The sequence below is a fragment of the Pagrus pagrus genome (assembly GCF_965226575.1).
Source record: "Pagrus pagrus genome assembly, chromosome: 12".
NCBI classification, from domain to species: domain Eukaryota; kingdom Metazoa; phylum Chordata; class Actinopteri; order Spariformes; family Sparidae; genus Pagrus; species Pagrus pagrus.
Genome location: NC_140196.1, coordinates 4,805,267 through 4,825,472, shown reverse-complemented (window position 1 = coordinate 4,825,472; position 20,206 = coordinate 4,805,267). Strand labels below are relative to the sequence as shown.

General features: G+C 43.5%; 1 protein-coding gene across 1 annotated transcript; it reads left to right on the top strand.

Annotated features, from left to right (window-relative positions):
• Positions 1-100: 100 nt before the first annotated feature.
• Positions 101-12,501, top strand: LOC311266236 (arylsulfatase I-like). The gene is made up of 11 exons (XM_084368510.1): positions 101-273; positions 2,212-2,399; positions 3,434-3,573; positions 3,830-3,979; positions 4,973-5,047; positions 5,148-5,322; positions 6,897-7,133; positions 7,234-7,380; positions 8,095-8,239; positions 8,560-9,173; positions 9,255-12,501. Exons 2-11 carry the CDS (start codon positions 2,217-2,219, stop codon positions 9,675-9,677), a joined length of 2,289 nt encoding a protein of 762 aa, XP_084224636.1. The 5' UTR covers positions 101-273; positions 2,212-2,216; the 3' UTR covers positions 9,678-12,501.
• The last annotated feature ends 7,705 nt before the right edge of the window (positions 12,502-20,206 follow it).

Here is a 20,206-nt window from a genome sequence, read left to right as displayed (position 1 = left end):
ATTTTGACAGGTCGGGCCGGTAGTGGCAGCGCGGTGCCGGGCCCAGCTTGACGCTGGTCGTATTTCATTGGGACGCTTCTGACTGGAAGGAAGGAAAGCGCTGTGGAAACTTGGGGACATGCGGCGTCTCCTGCAAACTGCGACCAAACTCACCGCGAGCCGAGGAAAAGAGTCGAGGTGAGGAGAATGAAGTGAGGAGCCGCGGGGAGGAAGAGGAAGAGGAAGAGGAGGAAGAGGAGCAGAGCCGTTCACTCTCATTGATCCAGTATCGAGGTATTGATTCAGGCCTGGCTTTGAAATAATTATAATACAGCTTGTTGTGTATTCATAGAGAAATGTGCTGATTTTGATGTGCTGGTACAGTGATGTCAGACTTTCAATCAATCAATTAAAACTGTTATTGATTAATAGTGTGTATTTCTAACAGGGCTCAGTCAGTTCATGACAAGACACAAGCTGCAGACTTATATCAAAAGAAAATGTTAAATAGGACCAGGACCAGTCTGAGCCTGCACAGTCTGAACCAACAGGCTGTCACAGGAGGGCAAACACACACACGCACACACACACACACACACTCAGAAATATTGGGAAGTGTGTGTGTGTGTGTGTGTGTGGGAGAGAGAGTCCTCTGCTGTTGCCATGAACACCAGTACCTCACCTCGTGGGAAACCAGTCCCAGTCATCAGTAGTAATGGTCACCAGCTCTGCTACCATTCAGAGCCCAGGCAGCTGCTGTGAGTCAGTCAGGTTTGTAAACATGTCACAGCTGATACAGACTCAAACAATCTGCTCGCTCGCTTCCTTCAACAGGATCCCGACTCGACTGAGAGCAGACTGCAGCGCTCAGCATCTCTGAGAAGCTTCTCTGGACCCGTTGGTTTCAGGAGGAGATCTTGTTTGGACCGTGTCAGAACCTTAAAGCCGGAGTGTGTTGTTGTTTCTCTGGTTCATTACATTTTAATGTGAAGTTTACGACTAAATATCAGAGAGAACGACAAGCGTAATGCAGTCGACTGCTGCTGAAACAAAGTCAAGCGACTGACAGAACATTTTCTGGGTTTTTGGACCGTTGGTCGGGTGAAACATGCAACATCTGTGTTTGTTAAGTCAATGAAGGAAAGCAATGTGGCTTCATGTTGTCGGCTCTTTCTATCGGCTAGTATTTCACAGATAATATATAAAGCTCATAACACAAATTTCCCAGTATTAACACAAATATTACACATTTTCCTGTTTTGACTTAGAGCTTAAAAGACCAGCATGTTGTGTTAAAGCTGGTTTAGTTCTTAAAAACTGCGTTTGGACTGAGGCTGCGTTAATTATTTCCATTATCAGTCAATCTGCTGATTATTTCAAGATAAATCAGGATAAAAAGTGTGAACATTTCTGAATTGACGACTTCTTTTTGTCCGACCAAAGTCCAAAAAACCCAAAGACTCTTCACTTACTGTCACAAATAACAAAGAAAAGCAGCAAATTCTCACATTTACGAAGCTGGAAGCAGGAAAAAAAAGATTTCAAAGGCAAATCGATCATCCAAAAAGTCTGCAGCTAATTTTCTTTCCATCGACTAATCGATTAATCTGCTTCGACCGACAGATGTTTCGTCTGTCAGAACATTTAAACCACGGCGACTCTCTCACGACAAAAACAAATGAGCTTCTTAATGTAATCAATTGTGTTGATCCGTCTTGTGATTAGACAAAATCAGACAACCGAGACGACAGCACAGTTTATATCGATATCAGCACATATACACAGAAATAAGAGGAGTTTGCTGAACACTCGTACACTTTGAAACATAAGAGACTCAGTTAAATAGGACAGTAAATAATCAAAGAATAGAGAAGAGTCACAATGAAACTGTTCTGCTCTGGTTCTGGCTCGACCCGTCTTGTCATCGCTCTTCACTGGTTTGATGATTCAGCTCCAGAGATTGTAAATGGTTAAAAAAAGACCTCCTCGGCGCTCAGCTCTCGCTCTCTCGGCAGCAGATGGATGTGTTTCAGATCGCAGTTACAGCCAAGTTGGCAAGTCCATCTCAAATGTGGTTTTATGATCTACAGTGAGTCCGCCGCTGATGGCATGCTTGTGTGAATTTGTGTCGACTCAGACATTTCTAAGCAGAGCTTCGCTGGGGTTTTTTGTTGGTAGGAGTGTTTTTTTTCTCGCTGTATTGTCATTGTTTGTTGTTTTTTTTCCGTGCAGGAAAGATGCAGGCGGCCGCTGCGGCTCTGACTCTGCTGAGTGTTTTCTTCAGCCTCGGCTGCCTGTCGGCTCATCGGTCCAAGCCCGACCAGACCAAGCACCAGAATGACAGGAACACTCAGAGCGACGAGGCCGGAGAGAAGAAGAAGAACCAGCCGCACATCGTCTTTATCCTCATCGACGACCAGGTGAGTGAGAGGGAGATGATGAGGTCTCTGATTTAACACCCAAAGTCCAGTGTGTTATCAAAAACTTCAAATCTATGATCATGTTACATATGAAAAGATGATTTCTTACACATGGTACAGTCTAAATTCAGCTGTTGGTGGTGATTTCTTAAATTATGGGCTTCAGAAGGGACTTTATTTTGTAATTTAAAAGTTTTTTATGGCATAAAACTGGAAAAGTAGGTCAAAAATAATTGAAAATGTTGGTTAAGCAACAGTAAAACAGAGAAAAGTCCTCCCATCATCATTATTTTAAAAAAAACAGTCAGTTGATCACAATTTGGTACAAACATATTGAAAAAATCAGTTTATAGCCATTTCTCAAACGCCAAAATATCCATCGGTCGGACTTTAGTCGTGACTGTTTGTTATTTTTAAGCTACCGTGACGTTTAATTGAAAATGCATGCGTACAATAAAACCACCAGTTTAATTGGTGGGTTTTTTAGTTTGCCAGTATCTGCTCTTCTCACATGAACTAAACCAAAATGTCTTAATTAAAAGGCACAAACCCCCAAAAAATGCACATAAACAAAGTCTAGATGACCGAGATGAAAGAGTGTCGGCTCCATCAATTGTCTTCTTCCTCGTTAAACAGCAACCACCATTGTCGATGAACATCTGTCTGACGTGACTCAGACGAGGCGACGTTTAAAAAGCTTTATTCAAGTCGTATTTTTGCTGACGGGACGCCACTTTCCCTCCGCTGACGGATCATCTGGTGTTTCCACTGGAGCTCTGGCGACAGGTGAACGAATGAAACGCGCTGTTAGCCTGAATGAAATGATGGATGTCTCCGGGTTGGAAACATTTGCGATAATAAAACAAAACGTAAAACAGTTCTTTAAAAACAGTTGAAAATGGCTCCGACATGCAGGAAGATATTAAGAGTCTGTCGTGTTGTTACGACCCTGCAGGAGACAAGTATCACATTAGGAAAAAGTGCTTTTCCAAGAACTACAGAAGGACATGATCTGAATCTGAACTCTACAACAGGGTTTTAACGACATCGGCTACCACAACCCGACCCTCAAGACCCCGACGCTGGACAAACTGGCGGCGGAGGGCGTGAAGCTGGAGAACTACTACGTTCAGCCCATCTGCACGCCGTCACGCAGCCAGCTCCTCACCGGCAGGTACACACATTCATTCATTTACGTCTTTGTTTGTTGTTGTGATTATTAGGATGAGACTTTATTGATCCTCAAGCAGCCGCTTCATGTCACAGAACTGAAACCAGAACAGTTCTCAGAGTCCGAGGCGGCTCTGGTTCAAATGAGGTGGCTGCTCTGAATAATCTGATTATCGATTAGGCAACCTCGCTCTCTGAGAAGAAACGAGTCCCGGTCTGAGTCGCACTGTGAGCAGTTAGTCCGTCTTGTTCTCCTCCAGATATCAGATCCACACGGGACTTCAGCACTCCATCATCAGACCCAGTCAGCCGAGCTGCCTGCCGTCACACATGGACACGCTGCCCGAGAGGCTGCGCGAGGCCGGCTACGCCACGCACATGATCGGCAAGTGGCACCTGGGCTTCTATAGGTGAGGCGGAGACCGCACGTCGCTCAGTTTTCATTTGGGTTGTCCCGAAGAAATCAGAAGCTCAAATGTCTTTTAAAAGATTTTTATCATTTTGTTTTTGTCGTCAAACTCAAAACAGACTTGTTTGTACATGACAGGACCAGATGTGTGTGTGTGTGTGTGTGTGTGTGTGTGTGTGTACGTGGCGAAAGACATCAGGAACATGGAGGGCGAGGAGTTGTTGCTGTTCAGTGTTCAGTGTGACAGTCACGGATGCAAATATGTCATCCACAGAGTCGTGATCGGTGCGTCCACATGAGGGACAGGGTCTTTCACACATGACCCCTGAAGTTTCAGCTGTAGTCTGCATGTGTAAAAGGGGTTTTTAGAGAAGACACACGGGGTTAACAAAACACAGAAAGTGACATAAAAGTGACACGAATAGTGTTGTGAACAATGGAAAAAGAAGAGAGCTTGCTTTTCCACACTCTCTGCGTGAAGAGCGTGTCGATGTCAGATTGTTGGTTTTGATCAGTTGCAGATTACAGCCGGACTCGGCCTCGTCTAATCCGACGCTGGAAAGCCTCGGGGCGGTTTCAGGCGCTGTGGTCAAAAACATCCAGACGCCGAGTCTGAGTCCTTAACCTCTCACACACACTGACCCGCCGTGTGGACGACCGGCAGCGTGTACAAACTGCTCGTGGTAGAAAGAGTCACACATCATGTATTAGATGTTTAGATGTGTGGATCCCATTAGCACACATACGGCCACGATACGCATTCCTGCTGATTTCACACTTTTCCACTGAGGGTCATACACAGAGAAATCTCAGAAACAGAGCAAACATGATGTAAACAATCAACTTTTTAAAAAAAATCAGCTGTGCAAATGTTTCCTCAAAGACACACTCAACATGTTCTGGTGGAAAAACAATGAACGTAACCAGATTATACCTTTTGTAAGCTGCTTGTTTATAACAGTGTCGTATAATGTTATTACATTTGCTTCTCCAGGAAGGCCTGCCTGCCCACCAGGAAAGGTTTCGACAGCTTCTTCGGTTCTTTAACAGGAAGTGTGGATTATTACAGGTGAAAGCGTGTGATTATGATGATCCCGAACAAAATGTTTCGTCGCCCCTGTTTTCCATTATCCGTGTCTATAACTCAGATTTCTACCATCTGTCCTCAGTTACGGGTCCTGCGATGGCCCGGGGTTATGTGGGTACGATCTCCATGAAAACGAGGGCGTGGCGTGGGGCCAGGAGGGGAAATACTCGACCGCGCTCTTCACGCAGAGAGCTCGTAAGATCCTGGAGAGTCACGACCCCACGGAGAGGCCGCTCTTCCTGCTGCTCTCCCTCCAGGTAACAGACAAGAGGTCTGATATCAGGAAAAATGTCAATAAAAGCATATGCATCTGGTAAAGTGATGAAGGCTTGAGCCCGTCAAAATGAAAAAGAAGACGTTTTCAATAAACATACAGGGAGAAAACTAGTTTGAGGAAAATAGGTCAAATGCTCTCGAGGCCGACATGTGTTCTGACGCAGCGATAGTTTACGTCTGGATGTGGAGACTGAACAACAGCGAGGCCACATCAAAGTGTTTGTTTGTCTACGAGCATCAGAACCTTACGGAGACTGTTCTGCTCATATGGACCAGAACCGTTTCATTTGAAAGCAGGCGGCACAGAAAAGACTGTTTAAACTCAACAGAGCTGATTTTTTTTTTTTGTTTATTGTTGAGTTTTCTGGGCAGCTGTGTTGATTTGATGTCACAGTTTTGGGATGAAAAGGTTTTGTTGAAATCGAGCCGATGCCCTGACAAGAAACGGCAAAAACAAACCAGAGGATTGTTTTATTGGATTTTTTTCTCTGCCCCCCTGCCAGGAAGAAATCAAATAAACAGTCCTCATTTCAACTTCCAGCCATCAGTAAGTGTTGTGGCGGGTTTCCGGGTAGATGAAGAGGATCAGGAGCAAACTCAGAGAGTGTGACGGTGGCTGAATACTGTTAACACGTCTCAAAATGAACAAATCAGCCAATTATATCATAATGTCTTAGTTTTTAGCCAGATATGAATCATACCAGTGGAGTGTTGGCCATTTCTAACACCTTTTTGTGTATTTTACTTTGAAAAGCACCCTGTGTTTCTTTAAAGGGACAGCTCACCAACAAATCAAATCAATTAAATACACATGTTTCCTCTTACCTTGTCTAGAGTTTAGATATCAGCCATCAAGATTTCTGCCTTCTTTCAAATATAATGGAACTGGACAGCATTTGGCTCAAAGCAGCAACAACAACACTCGACAACAATGTCTCTTTCCAGAAACCATGGCCCAGTTACTAAAGATCATCCATAGACCTCGGTGTGAGTAGTTTCACCGAGCAGAAGAAAGCGTGCTTCTACTAGCTGATGTTACAGCTCAGCCGAGGAGGACGCCATCATCAGCTGCGTTTACATGGAGCCTAATAATCAGATTATAATCGGTTTAAAAGCCCAAACGGAACAAAAATGCTCCATATAAACACCTCAGTCAGAACAAACAGGTCCAAACCGATGAGAGAACTGAGCACGGACGACGACAGATATCCATCTTTGAGACAGGGAGCTGATCAGACACGTCAACAAGAGATAAAATACCTACGAGGACGAGGAATGCATGACGTAAAATGCCTTTTGTGTTCGACACACAGCTGTTTCAGTCTGTTGGATGTAAACACCGGACCCTGTTGATCCCACCACATGGAAACAGTCGACACGAAATCTTCAATCGGAGTGATGAAATATTGTCCCTGTCAACATGTTCACATCACACGCTGCTCACAACATGTCTGTGGACTATCTGTAGTAAACGTGTCATGATTTACAAAAACAATCCAGATGGATAAATAGATCCAAGACGTGTAAACACGCTGTGTAAATGTTTGTCCTGCAGGCGGTTCACACTCCTCTACAGACTCCCAAGTCCTACATCTACCCTTACCGAGACATGGTCAACGTCGCCAGGAGAAAGTTCGCCGCCATGGTGTCCACAGTGGACGAGGCGGTCCGAAACGTCACCTACGCTCTGAGAAAGAACGGGTACTACCGGAACAGCGTCATCATCTACTCCACCGACAACGGGGCCCAGCCGTTCACCGGAGGGAGCAACTGGCCGCTGCGAGGCCGAAAGGTAGAAATGACTCTTGTTTCACGCGATATTAAAAGTATTAAAAGGCTCATGTGAAGAGCTCTCAGACGTTCGCACCTAAACATCCTGACTGTGTCTCCAGGGTACGTACTGGGAAGGTGGAGTCCGCGGAGTGGCGTTCGTTCACAGCCCGTTGTTGAGACGCAGGAGACGGGTCTCCACAGCTCTGCTGCACATCACCGACTGGTTCCCCACGCTGGTGGGCCTGGCCGGGGGAAACATCAGCCAGGTCAGTGGAAAAAGCGCATTACTGAACATGTTATCGTGCTGTAAAGACCAGATTTAAGGACGTGTTTCCCCCGTCGGCCACCCAGGCTCCTGATCTGAACTATCACTTTATTGTGAGGCTTCAGGAGGACACTGGATTTAGGTTCTGTATGTTTTCCTTGTTGTTGAGCCAAAACTTTACTCTGCAGGAGTCACGGTGACGGCTGAACGTCGTGGGTCCATCTACATTAATCAGCTCAGATTTTAGCTGAAGTTCTGGTTGCACTGCTACCGTAAAACTGTCATCATGCAGATTAATGTGCTCTTGACCTATAATGATAAGTGCACCACTATTTTTAAACAGCGGCCACAAAGACGCTTTGTGTTTTAGTTCAGGCAGATTCATTTTACTGGCATGTCAGCGCAGCCTGTGTACAGATCCCAGAGTGCTTTGTTGGCTCAGTATGCGACTAGTTTTCTGCTGCCAATACAGATAAGAAAGGCAAGCAAGAAGATCTGACTAATCCAGAAACTCGATGGCTACTGTTACCAAAGGAAATGCATTATTATTTAATCCTGTGAGGTAAATTTAGAGTTTTTGCTCTGGAAAAACATTACTGCAGGACAACGTGGACAGTTATTCATGTGGCACACATAAAGAGACGTCAGAGGGACCTCTCGTTACTCTTCGTACGACCTTTTCTTTGTATGTTCTGTGTTTTTATGTCCCTCTCAGAGTCAGGGCCTCGATGGGTTTGATGTTTGGCCCGCCATCAGTGAAGGGAAGGACTCACCTCGTCAGGAGATCCTTCACAACATCGACCCTCTGCACAAACCCGCACAAACCATGAGCTGGGAGGCCAACAGACAGAGAGAGTCAGGTGACGAACAACATGAAAATAAAAGCGAGGTTACTGAGAGACAAAGTCAAATGTTGTGGGGTGTAAATACATTCGATTATGAGCTTATGAGACACTGACCCGACTTCTCACTTGATTTATTACCTCAGTAAACAGATTAGGAATGAGATTATGGTCTTAAATGCAAGTTTCAAGTGTTCTTCAATACAGCGCGGTGTTCATTTAGTAAATTATGGTCAGATTTAGAGTAAAATAGACGTTAAAGCAGGGTGTGATGACACGTTGCTACAGCAGCATGTCCTCGGGGTCTCATTCTTGTGTGTTTTTGTTTCACATGTCAGGAAACAAACCAGACGGCCCGGGCTTCAAGAAGCCAAAGAAGAAGAAGGCCCTGAGGCAGCAACCGAAGCAGAAGTCAGCGTTCAAGTTAAAGACCAGCAAGAAGTCGAAGCCCAAACCTAAATCCAAGCCTCTTCCCAAACTGAAGGTTAATCCTCTGCAAAAATCTAAACTGAAACCCAAACTCAAGACCAGAGTCTTCCCTCAGAACCAGAAACTGACACATTACAAACCGTTCCTGATGTCCGGCGGCACTCCGTCAGCGTCGGGAACATCTCGGCCCAAATCCTTAAAGCCTCAGATCCACCCGCGTGCAAAGTCGAAATCCAGACGGACCACATCCCAGAAACAGAACCTGTCCCGGTCTAGACCACCTCAACCCAAATCCAAGAGACAGCTTAAATTACTCTTAAAGTCAAAGTCCAGACAGACATTTTCCAAATACCAAAACATGTCCCAGTCCCAGACGCTGCTGCCCAGACCTCATCACACGCCCCAGCTCAGGCTCCAGTTGTTCCAGCCGGTGTGGGACACGTCGGTCCAGGCTGCCATCAGAGTCGGAGACTGGAAGCTGCTGACGGGAGACCCGGGCCACGGAGACTGGGTCCCCCAACAGGTACCGCAACACATTTAGACTCATTTTAATACGATTAATTTTAAATACAGAACATAAATAACAGCTAATGTTGATCCTCAGGTTCTCTCCACTTTCCCTGGTTCCTGGTGGAACCTTGAACGATCCGTCGCGTCCTTCCACCGACCCTCCACCCACAGGAACGTCTGGTTGTTCAACATCACAGCCGACCCGTGCGAGCGGCGGGACCTGTCAGACCAGAGACCGGACGTGGTCCAGCAGCTGCTGGCCCGACTCGCCTACTACAACCAAACAGCCGTGCCGGTTTACTTCCCCCCCGACGACCCTCGAGCCGACCCCAACCAGCACGACGGAGCCTGGGTGCCCTGGGTGGACGAGGAGGAGGACGAGGAGGGGAAATATCAGGGCGTGTACAAGAAGGGTCGCAACAGTCGGAAGAAAAAGAAGAAGAAAAAGTGCCGCGTGTGCAAGCTGCAGACTTTCTTTCTGAAACTGAACACCAGGATGATGTCCAATCGGATCTGAGGCGACGGTCAGAGACGTTCTGAAAATGTTGTTTGTTTGTTTTATTGTTACGTCGTCGCTTCCTGGATCCAGTGAAAAAAAGTGGGAAACAGGTGAGTCGACTCCTGATCCACTCCGTTGAAGCGAAACTCTTTCAGATACTTTCACAAAACACGTCTTTTCAGTTGAGTCAAGAGATAGTCAGTCTCTTTTTATCTGTGCCGGCATGTTTGTCCAATCAGTGACACTGCGTCTACACTGCTGGACACCTGCAACAAGAAGGAGTCATGGTGGGGAGGAAGACGACGATGACAGCAGCGCTGGTTGTAATGTCTGTGAACGGATCATTCAAGTAAAGGGTGGAAAACGTCTTTCTACGCAACATGAGCTTCCAGGAATGCCGCGTGTTTGACGCCGCTGCTTCCCGGCCGAGCAGCAGAGTAAACATCCCATGTTTTAATAAAATTAGCACCACGCAGGCAGCTGAGCTGAAGTGTTTAAAAACGAAGGCTGTGCTTTGGTCGACAGCCACCGTGACTCACCCATCGACGTGTTCAGACTCAAGAGATAACGAAACAGCTGCATCGACGCGGAAAACCTTTTAATCCCACCAGAAAATTGATCTGGAATCGATAAAAACTTACAGATTTGCAGAGTTGCATCGGTATCTTGTCACTTCCTGTCCTTATTTTCTACGTGTTCCTCTAAAAATCAAGTCAAAACTGTTCATTTTTTATATTCAAAAGTCATTTATATTAATAATAAGTTGTCTTTTAAAGGGTCAGTCACTCAAATCACGACATATTTAATCACTCATCCCTGTGAAATCTGCAGGTACTGTAGTTTCTGTAACAGTGATCGTACTTTGTTTCCAGTTAAAAGCTGTTGTATGTTGCAGTGTTGTTGAGTTAATGCAGGGATAATAAGTTCATACTTGGGCGGAAAAGGTAGAAAATCTCAACACAAGAATGTGAAACTACCTGCCCTCTCTGTTTTTGTGATTTGTGTGAACTGACCCTTTAAATTGTTACCTGCTCTGGTGATGAGGTGGTTTACAGACCGCTGGTCGTTACTGTTTCGATTGCTGTCACTGTCACGTGATTTATGATGTGACTTTATAAACTGTGTGTCGACTGTTTACTTTAATTATAATCTGACAGAGTTCTGATGCGAGGACCGACACTGTGTGGCAGTAAAGTGTGTTTGTTTTTGTGTTTTTGTTGACACTGTAACTCATTTTAATATGTGTCTTTAACTTTGAGCACAGTGGAGCACAGAGCCATGTGTGTGAAGTGATAAACACAGATTTAATGTGTTTACACCAACAGATCATACTTTAACGTCCCAGATCTTTGTTCTGAAGCAGATGTTTACTTTTTACAGTGAAAGCGTGCGATCATGATTATTATTTCTATAATTATATAACTGATTTTGTCTCTTGATTCAAGGAGGTTTTAATATTTTTACATTTTTAGGGACACGTCCCAGTGAATGATTAATGTTTGTTAGAAATCCTTGTGATGTGCTGGTTTTTCTTTCTGTGTTACTGTGGCTGAAACACACGTGTGGATACTGTGGCTGTTTGAATGTATCGTCAATGGCAAACACATGTTGACTGTTAATTCAAAGTTTGTGATTTTAAAGGTATCGTGATGTAGAAATTGAGATTGGCGTGTCGTCTTTGATTATGAGGCTTTTCTAGGTGCCGCGTAAAGACAGTGAAAGTATTAAAGAGCTCAATCAACAGAGAAAAGCACAACAGATTCAGAAATGGTGCCTTTGAACGAGCCGCCAGGACTTCCGTGAGGTTGTGATGTCACTGAGAGCCGACCAATCAGACATAAACAGACAGAAGCTAAAAACGTAGCGTTCAGACGGAGGGTGAATAGAGGCGCTGCAGCATTGGCGGCCATTTTCCTCTGACATCACACTCAGCATGGGACGCTACAACGTGGTACTGCTGTGTTCCGGTCCAACTGATCGTTATCGTTTAACCTCTGATCGATCAGCGTTTTTTTTAGTGTTTCACTTGACTGTTTATTCTGTGACACATCTGAATTGCATGGCCATGCACACACATATATGCACCCACATCCTCATATCCCTGACTAATTTTGAGTTGTGTGTTTTCTAATATACCCTCAAAATACAAGTATGAACCTGAAAATGAGCCTAATATGGGACCTTTAACTCACTACATGCTGCTGTGAACAGAAACTGTCATGTCAGCATGCAAGTTCACTATATGTGGTTAACGCCAGAAATATTTTGTTTTTTAGGAAAACTTCTAATACTATTACTTCTCTGGTTGTACTGTAACGACCCCTCGGTCCAAGGCCCAACAGCACCCTTCACCTGCATTAAAATCGTCCTCACTCACAGATGCTAGACACCTGAATGCGCCTGATTTTGTTTTATCAAGGTCCGTGTGTTATTCCCCAAGAAATGAACAAAAATGTCAGAAAATCTCCCAAGAAAAAGTTTTTGGATCCGTCCCTTATTTCCGGATCCACACATGTTAATACAGTTTATTGTGGGCCGAGACTCGTCCTCCATCCAAGTTTCATGGAAGTCCGTTCAGTACTTTTGTTGCGTTAGCTCCTCGGCTAACGAACCAGCTGAACGTGAAGCAGCTTCCTCACAGACGCTCCACTGATGCATTCAAAGGAAACATGTCACAGAAAGTGTTTTTACCTGCATTAGAAACCTCTTTGAAGTGAGATGTTGGGTTTTCTCCGTTTGAGCAGGACACCTAACCTCTAAATATTTCAGTCTGTTTGCTCAACATCCCGTTCCACGACAGTCTGAGCGTGCAGCGGAGCGGCCCTGAGAAAACGCTTGATTTCTCCACCCTGAGTAAATAAAGGTCAAATAAAATTTACTGTGCCTCTGTCCTTTTTATGTTTACTGGATAGAACACACCATTCATAAAAAGCATCTATGGTATGTGTGTTTCAGTTAGAAATATTTCAAGTATTTTCCAGGTCAAGTCACAGATCTTCATAAGTCATTTACAGGTATTTAATGTCTCTGAAGCAGTTGGATGGTTGTTTTCAAAGCTGGTTGAGTAAATGGAGTCTGTTCACTGCACAGACTCACTAAACCTGACGTACGTGTGGTTGTGCAGACCTGAATGTTACTGTGTGATTTATATTTATTGCATTGTGGAGCTGCAACCATCAGTCGATTAGTCAGTTAGTCGATAGATGAACGATGGTTCCAGCTGCCTTAATGTGACGATTTTCTGCTTTTCTTCATCATTTATTTTCATAAATGACGACAAAAGATCAAATTTGAAGCTGTAACTTTGGGTTCTAGGAGCTTTTGACAAAGATTAAACAAGTAACTGTGAAAATAATCAGCAGATGAATCTATAATAACAACAATCATTACTTGCAGATTTATTGTTTTGGTATTTTTAACATTTCCAAACTTGAGACTTAAATGATTTTGCTTCCACATCTCAAATAAGTCAAATATCACAGGAATCAAGTCTCTAATCTGCTTTAAATGACTCAAAGTCAGACCAGGCTCAAGTCCAGTGTTGAGTTAAAGTAAAGATATTGTGTTAAAATATTACTTTGGCAAAAGTGAAACTCACTCAAACAAAAAGTAAAGGTCTTAAAGTATCTGGTATTAAACGTACTTCAGTATTGAAAGTAAGTAAAAGTACATGACACAAATATTTACATGTATGCATTAACTCTACTACGGGCTGATTGATTATCAGATATTCTGCATTTTCTGATTTTTCTTGGAATCACTTTTTCATTTGACTCTGATGCAGCTTGTAATCTGAAAAGTAACAAGTAACTAAAGTTATTTATTTAATGTAGTGAGTAAAAACTGGAGTATTTTCATCTAAAATGTGGTGCAGAGGAAGTATAAAGTACCAGAATATGGAAACACTCATACCTCAAAATTGTGCTTAAGTACAGTACTTGAGTAAATGTACTCAGTTACATTTCATCACTGCTCTGATTGTTATGGATTTAGATTCACTGTAATTATTCAGGACAGAAGATTCAGCAGAAACTCAGTGCACGCTCTGGGTTTAACCACTAGGTGGCGCCAGATATCAACAATCCCAACAGACTGGCAGTCCAGAGATTGTCTGCATCAGACACACACACACACACACACACACTCGGGCTAAAAAAGGATTTTCCACGCTTGCCGCCGTCTTCCTCCTTCACACTGTTTCCACTGAACAATAATTGAATTTACAGCTTTTTTTTCAGCCCCAGACACGAGTGAGATTATGTAATCCTCCGGGATTAAACATGTCATGACTCTGGAGGCAGTTTGGAGCCTGATGCTGCTGAGGAGCTGCTGGTTTGATGCCCACGACAAACTACCTTTGATTAAAGCAATGCACAGCTTGAATCAGCGTCCTCACCACCACAGAAAACACATTTAACTCGTGTCCTTCAACCAAAAACTCAAAGTTTTTCTCATTTCCTTCACTGAGTTCGACACAAACTCTCTTCGAGCTCAGAGGCTTCGAAGCAAGAAACATTAAAAATTCATGAAACATCTAAATGCTAAGAGAGACTGAGGACGCCGACGTGTTTCAGGGGCAGCTCAGCTAAATTACATGAAATTACACCGTTGCATCATTTTGCCTGGTCGTATCCAGCTGTGCAGACAGTTTCTGGTTTCATCTGCTGAGGTTCAGTCAACAAGATTTCATCTGTGGTGCACGGAAAACCACTGAAACATGATATTAGTATAAATACTCAAACACCTTCTGTTTTGAGTAACAAAGTCCTCGTAGATCCAATTAAAACTGTTCAGCTCAGTGATGTTGAACGAGAATCGAGTGTTTTGAGGTCAAACACTGTTTATTATCTGTTATTGATCTTAAACTCAACAACACATTTTGTCTCTAAGGGATGGAGCCGGCCATATTCTTTATTTATGTTACTCTTAGCAGAGTTCATCATCTGTTTAATCCTTCCTTCCCTTCTCTGTCTGTGTCTCTCAGCTCGAAGCCCACTAGCTCCTCCTGAAGATGTAAACCTTTAAAAACACCTCGTAAATAACTTGTGTCATTTTTTTGATAAAGGTTAAATAATTCCCAATTCATGCTTTTGTTGGGGACTATTTTCAGCGGCGGATGAATCCACATTTTGTTGCTCTGGTGGGTCTTTACAGCAGCAGGACGGTGCAGCAGCAGAATCAACTACAGTTTGTGTTCACGATGATGAAGCGACACGTCATCCGGTACGACGGCGTGACTCAGCGACGCTCAGAGGAAGGAGATTTATCAGACTTTGATGCCACGATACTCGTTAGCAGAATCAAAACAGTGTTGGTTTTGTAATTTAATTGGTTCATTTTAATTACGTGAATAAACTTTTATTATTGGGAGAGAGCGTGAGGAGGCGTCTGTGAAGAAGAGGAAAAAACAGAAGAAGTGAAGAAAACCTGACCTGAATCCCGTCGTAAACACACACACACACACGCACACACACACACACACACACACACACACACACACACACACACACACACACACACAGCTTGAATCAGCATGCTCACACATAAATAATGCACTGATTTCACTCACACAGTCACACTCTCTCTCATCTCTCACACCTTGAATTAACAAGTTTACATGGAAATATCTCCCTGTCACACCCTCCTCCTCCACACACACACACACACACACACACACACACACACACACACACACACACAGACATAATGCAATCGTGTAACCAATAATCCTGCCTTCATCCTGCCTCCCCTCCAGGGAACCGGGGGAATATGAGATCTACAGAAGCGGAGCACGTGGGCGGCTGTGAATTAGGATTCCCTGAGCACAGAGCTGCCTTTTTTTTCCGAGGAGGTTCTGCTGACACAATCAGAAACTTATAATTGAGTTCTGCTCTGTGGTCGCGTTGACACGAGCTGCCGTTTGTACTCTTATTAAAAGAAAATGCGCAGTGATCCCTCTGTGTGGGATGAATTGTGCTGCTTCAGCCTGTTAATGGTGACACACTGGACACGTGTTGCAGCGTCTCCTCGCCGCCCTCCCTTCAGGCCAGACTCTACATGTTTCTTTACCTGTCACATCTTCTCACAAAGACTCTCTTCTCATCTTTCACTCTGGATTTCATCCCCTCGTCTCGGCTTCGCTGTCTCAAGAGTTACGGCTGTTTTCATCACTTCTCACCGAGAGGCAGAAAAACATCCCTCGCTCTGTAGTTTTTCTGCTGCCGCTTGCGTTCGCTTTGAAAATTAGCACAATGCGACTGGTGTAATGTTTACATCCATTATCATTTAAATGACTTTTGTCTCATTTCATTTGGCTCGAGATCGGCTCTGTTAGCCCAGGAGATCCATTTCAGTTTTTTTCTCATTATCTTTAAGGTTTCTGTGTCTCTCTCAGATATGAACTGAGTCTGTGATGGACAGCAGTGTTGCATGTTTGTCACCCTGAAGGCGTCAGCACACTTCATCAGCAGCGCTCCCATCTCACCTTTCTGACACGAAAACTGGGGGCTGACATTTTTCTTTGTTCTTTGTTCGAACGACTTTTTCTCGTGCGGCGCCTCGAATGTCTTCCACCAGAGACCGTCTGCAGTTTTCATCCAAATCCAGCCCGAATTTCTGTCCACAGTTGACATCAATGTGGAAATCGAATGCTATTTTGCGTGTCTGTGAAGGTTTTCAGTCTGTGTGGTGAAGATGTCTTCGATTGGTAATCCAAAGAAAAAAGGAAACAGCAGATCCAGTTGCTTTGGACTCAGCGGTATGTTATAAAATGCTATTTGAGTCACGTTTGGCTGCAAGCTGGATGTTTTAGACCTTTATATTGTCCAAAATGTTATGTTGTTAAAGTCTATAAAGGTTTGTAGGTATAAATAATTTAATAATGCTCTATAGAAAAGTCAGAGGCCATTTACGAGAGCAACTTTAAGGCTGTTTGGTGTTTATCTTCCACACTTCTTCTTCCTTATTCAATCAGGAAAATCCCTCCGATGAATCTTTCAGCTCAGTTGCCAGAATAAAATGTTTGCGTGTTAAGTTTCTGTTAAATGTTTGTCTCATATGTATCAAATCAACATTTCCAGAGAAGAGGCCTGTTCCAGATGGCGTTTTTAGCATTCACAAGCGTGAAACCGCTGGATGTTTTTAATACTGAGACATCTCCAGCTGTGTTTCTGCAAAACAAAACCAGATGTTTTGAGCCAAAAGATGATCTTTTCCGAACCCTGACCGAGCGGTTTCTGTGCCTGAAGCTAACCAGAGCACGAGCACAGCGTGGTAAGAGATAAAAATTTTAATTGAACCTAAAGAAATGTAAAGCTGCAACAAAAACAAACTTAAATGTAAATCGCAAACATTCACTGGGTTGGATCTTTATCTTCTTGTAAAGATTTGCAGCGTTGAAGCCAGAACGTATTTAATAACTTGTATAATTTATTGCTCTAATGTGGATTATTATTTTAAAAAAACCTTAAAAAGTGATTTATTACAGTTTTATTGGCTCTTTATGACCGATTCAGTGAGAAAACCACAAACATTCACTCATGATTATCAACATTTATGATGAAACAGAGAGAATAAATACAAGCAAAAGGACATTTTTCACATATTTACACAACTTAAGGTATAAATGGCTTCTAACTGACCTGTAAAGCATTAGTATATGCTTATTATGAATCATTTTTCAGGCTGCCTTATTAAAATGTGCCACCAAAACATGTTTTCCAGACCTGTGGAGGTAAAGAAAAGCAGATTTATTTGGCTTCTCGGCTTCTTTCAGTGGGAGAAAACATTATCCGGGATTTATTTTCTTTCTGCAAACTTTTAACTACGTATCGAAGGACCCCGCGGTGCAGACATATTGAGATTAATCAGCCGTAGTTATTGACTGCGGTGCTACAAACATATTGCGAACGTTCCTTTTGGTTTACTGATTTAATTATAAAAACCTCAGAGAACTCGAGAAAAAAAAAAACAGAGGCTGACAAACCACTAATTTAATTTACGAACACACAATCCAGAGGGCCGATCAGAGCGCAGTGCAGCCTCGGCGGAGTGACGGACGGACGGCGACGGACACTTTCAAGTGAAGAGAACAAAGGCCGAGACGCTCCACGCTCTGAGTGCGTGCTCAGGAACCAGACAGATATTTGGTCAACGTGATCGGGGCCGCTGCAGACAACCTTGATCATCCCTATTTGCCCTCTGGCTCATTAGCCTTAATGAGCCTTGCCCGTCCACAATGTCTCCACTGAGTACGTCTGCTGTTCATTAGGGCCCCTGGTAATTGAAAAGCCGCGACTATAGATGGAGATGAAGGTGGCCGGGAGAGATAAAGTCAGTATACATGCGAGCCAAGAGCACAGATAATGAGGCCGGGTGTGAAAGGCTCTTTGTGCCTCCATCTCTGTGGCTTTGATTGAGCTCTATAGAAAATAACCTTGCTCAGAGCACCTGCCAGCACCACCGAGCTCTCATTTACTACCAGCTTATACAGCGAGACACACCACTGATGTCTGTGACGCTTACAGAGATGGAAACACAAGTTTATCTGAACATAAAGAGAGGCGATTACTGACTGATGACTGTTCCTTTACCATGTTTAAAGGGACAGTTCACCTCAAAATCAAAAAAACACATGTTCCAGTGCCATTATATTGGAGAGGAGGCAGACTTCTCTACGCTCGATATCCCCAAAACTTGGCAACTCAACAACAAAACAATTTAGAAGGATAAATAACACCACAGGTAGGGAGAGGATTATGTATTTTTAATTTTGGGGTGAGCTGTCCCTTGAAGGATAAAGCTGGTTATTATCCTCGTCTGACACGAGCCCATCAGCTACTTCTCTGTGCTTCAGGTCTGCTGTCCTTAAGCCACAAAAACACCCGGTTAGGTTAGAGAGAGATCATGTTTTGGCTCAGAATACCTGGTTTAGTCAGCACGATTCAGATGTCTCGTTAAAAATATCAGAAGGTTGCTCGGCTGAAACGGGAAGCAAACATCGGTCTCTCGCTTGGCAGCAGGTGTCACACCAACACAACCTCCTCCTCCTCCTCCTCCTCATAAAGAAACCAGCTCATATAAATGTAATCTGATTGTAGAAATGTTGATGTAATGTGTATGAAACGTTGTATGAAATGTTGACCCAGTGCAACAACATGACTCACTGATAGAAGTTGGAGAATCTGAACACTGTCACGTGTTATTTCAGAGAGGAGGAAAGAAAAAAGCAGCATTAAATCTCTTGTGGTTCGCTCCCGTCTCAGGTGCTGCTGTGAAACCTCGAGGTCCGGAGGTCAAACTCATCACAAGCTGTTTAATTCTGTTTTATACAAACACTCTGAATCACCGGCCATCTGGGGAAAATATGGACGTGGGCGGCGAATAATAAATTCCTCGCGCGCCCACAACAACTTGGCTCGGGTCAGCCTGACTTCTCACACAAAATGTCAAACTGCTCATTTGTTAGAAAAACAAACAAACTCAAGATGTCTGAAGATCGAGACGGTACCAGGTCCGGACAAATTACACCTGAGAGGAGGGGTCCAGGTGTTCAGACTTCAGCATTCATACAGATGTAACTCATGAAGAGCTGTGTCTGCCGGCTTTTAAAGGAGCACTACGTAGTTTTGGGGAGTAAAATTTTAATCAGAAGAGAAAAAACTTTTTTTTTTTATCCAAACAAACTAAATAAACACTTGTTTTGTTTTCATTACGGGACAATGCAACTTCAACTACTGTTTTTGGCGGACCCTGCCACCTTTCTAGCTTCGAACAGTGTTCTGGGGACCCTATTTTCCTCTGAGAGCAGCTCGTTTATTCAGTTATGGAAAAAATAAATATATAGTTTGGATTATTTCCTCATTCATATTGTAAATATTAAAATCCTGAGTTTGAATTTCTTCCCCAAAACTACATAATGCCCCTTTAATGGTTGATTTTCAGATGCTTTTCCATCAGATTACAGGTCTTAAACTGAAATTACTTTAACACACACAAGATACGGGTTGATAGTTTGATACAAAAGCCAACTCCTTCCCTTTCCTTCTTTGCTAAGATGTGTTTACCTCTCGCTTTGTCGCTTCATTAAAGGGGCCCTACGTCGGTATACAAACTCAGACATATTTATTTTTTTCCATAAGTGAATCAACAAGCTGCTCTCAGAGGAAAATCAGATCCCAGAACACTGTTTGAAGCTTGAAAGGTGGCAGGGTCCACCACATATAAACAAATATAAACAGTGTGAGATTGTGTTGTCCTTTAAGGTCAGTTTGTTTATTCAGTTTATTCAACAGTTTATTTATTTAGTTTGTTAAGGCATAAAAAAGATCTTTGTCTTCTGATTAAAACGTACTACGTAGTGCAGCTTTAAAACAAGCAGACCACAGTCAGATTTGTTGCTCTCAGACTATTTAACGCAGCTCTTTCTGCACCGACAGTTTTTCTCTCTCTGCCCGTTTGAAACAGGCAATTTACAGGCACAGATCCAAATATGATCAAGCGAGACGCACGTTAAACCCAATCTCTCTTCGGGAGTCGGACTCGGCTCG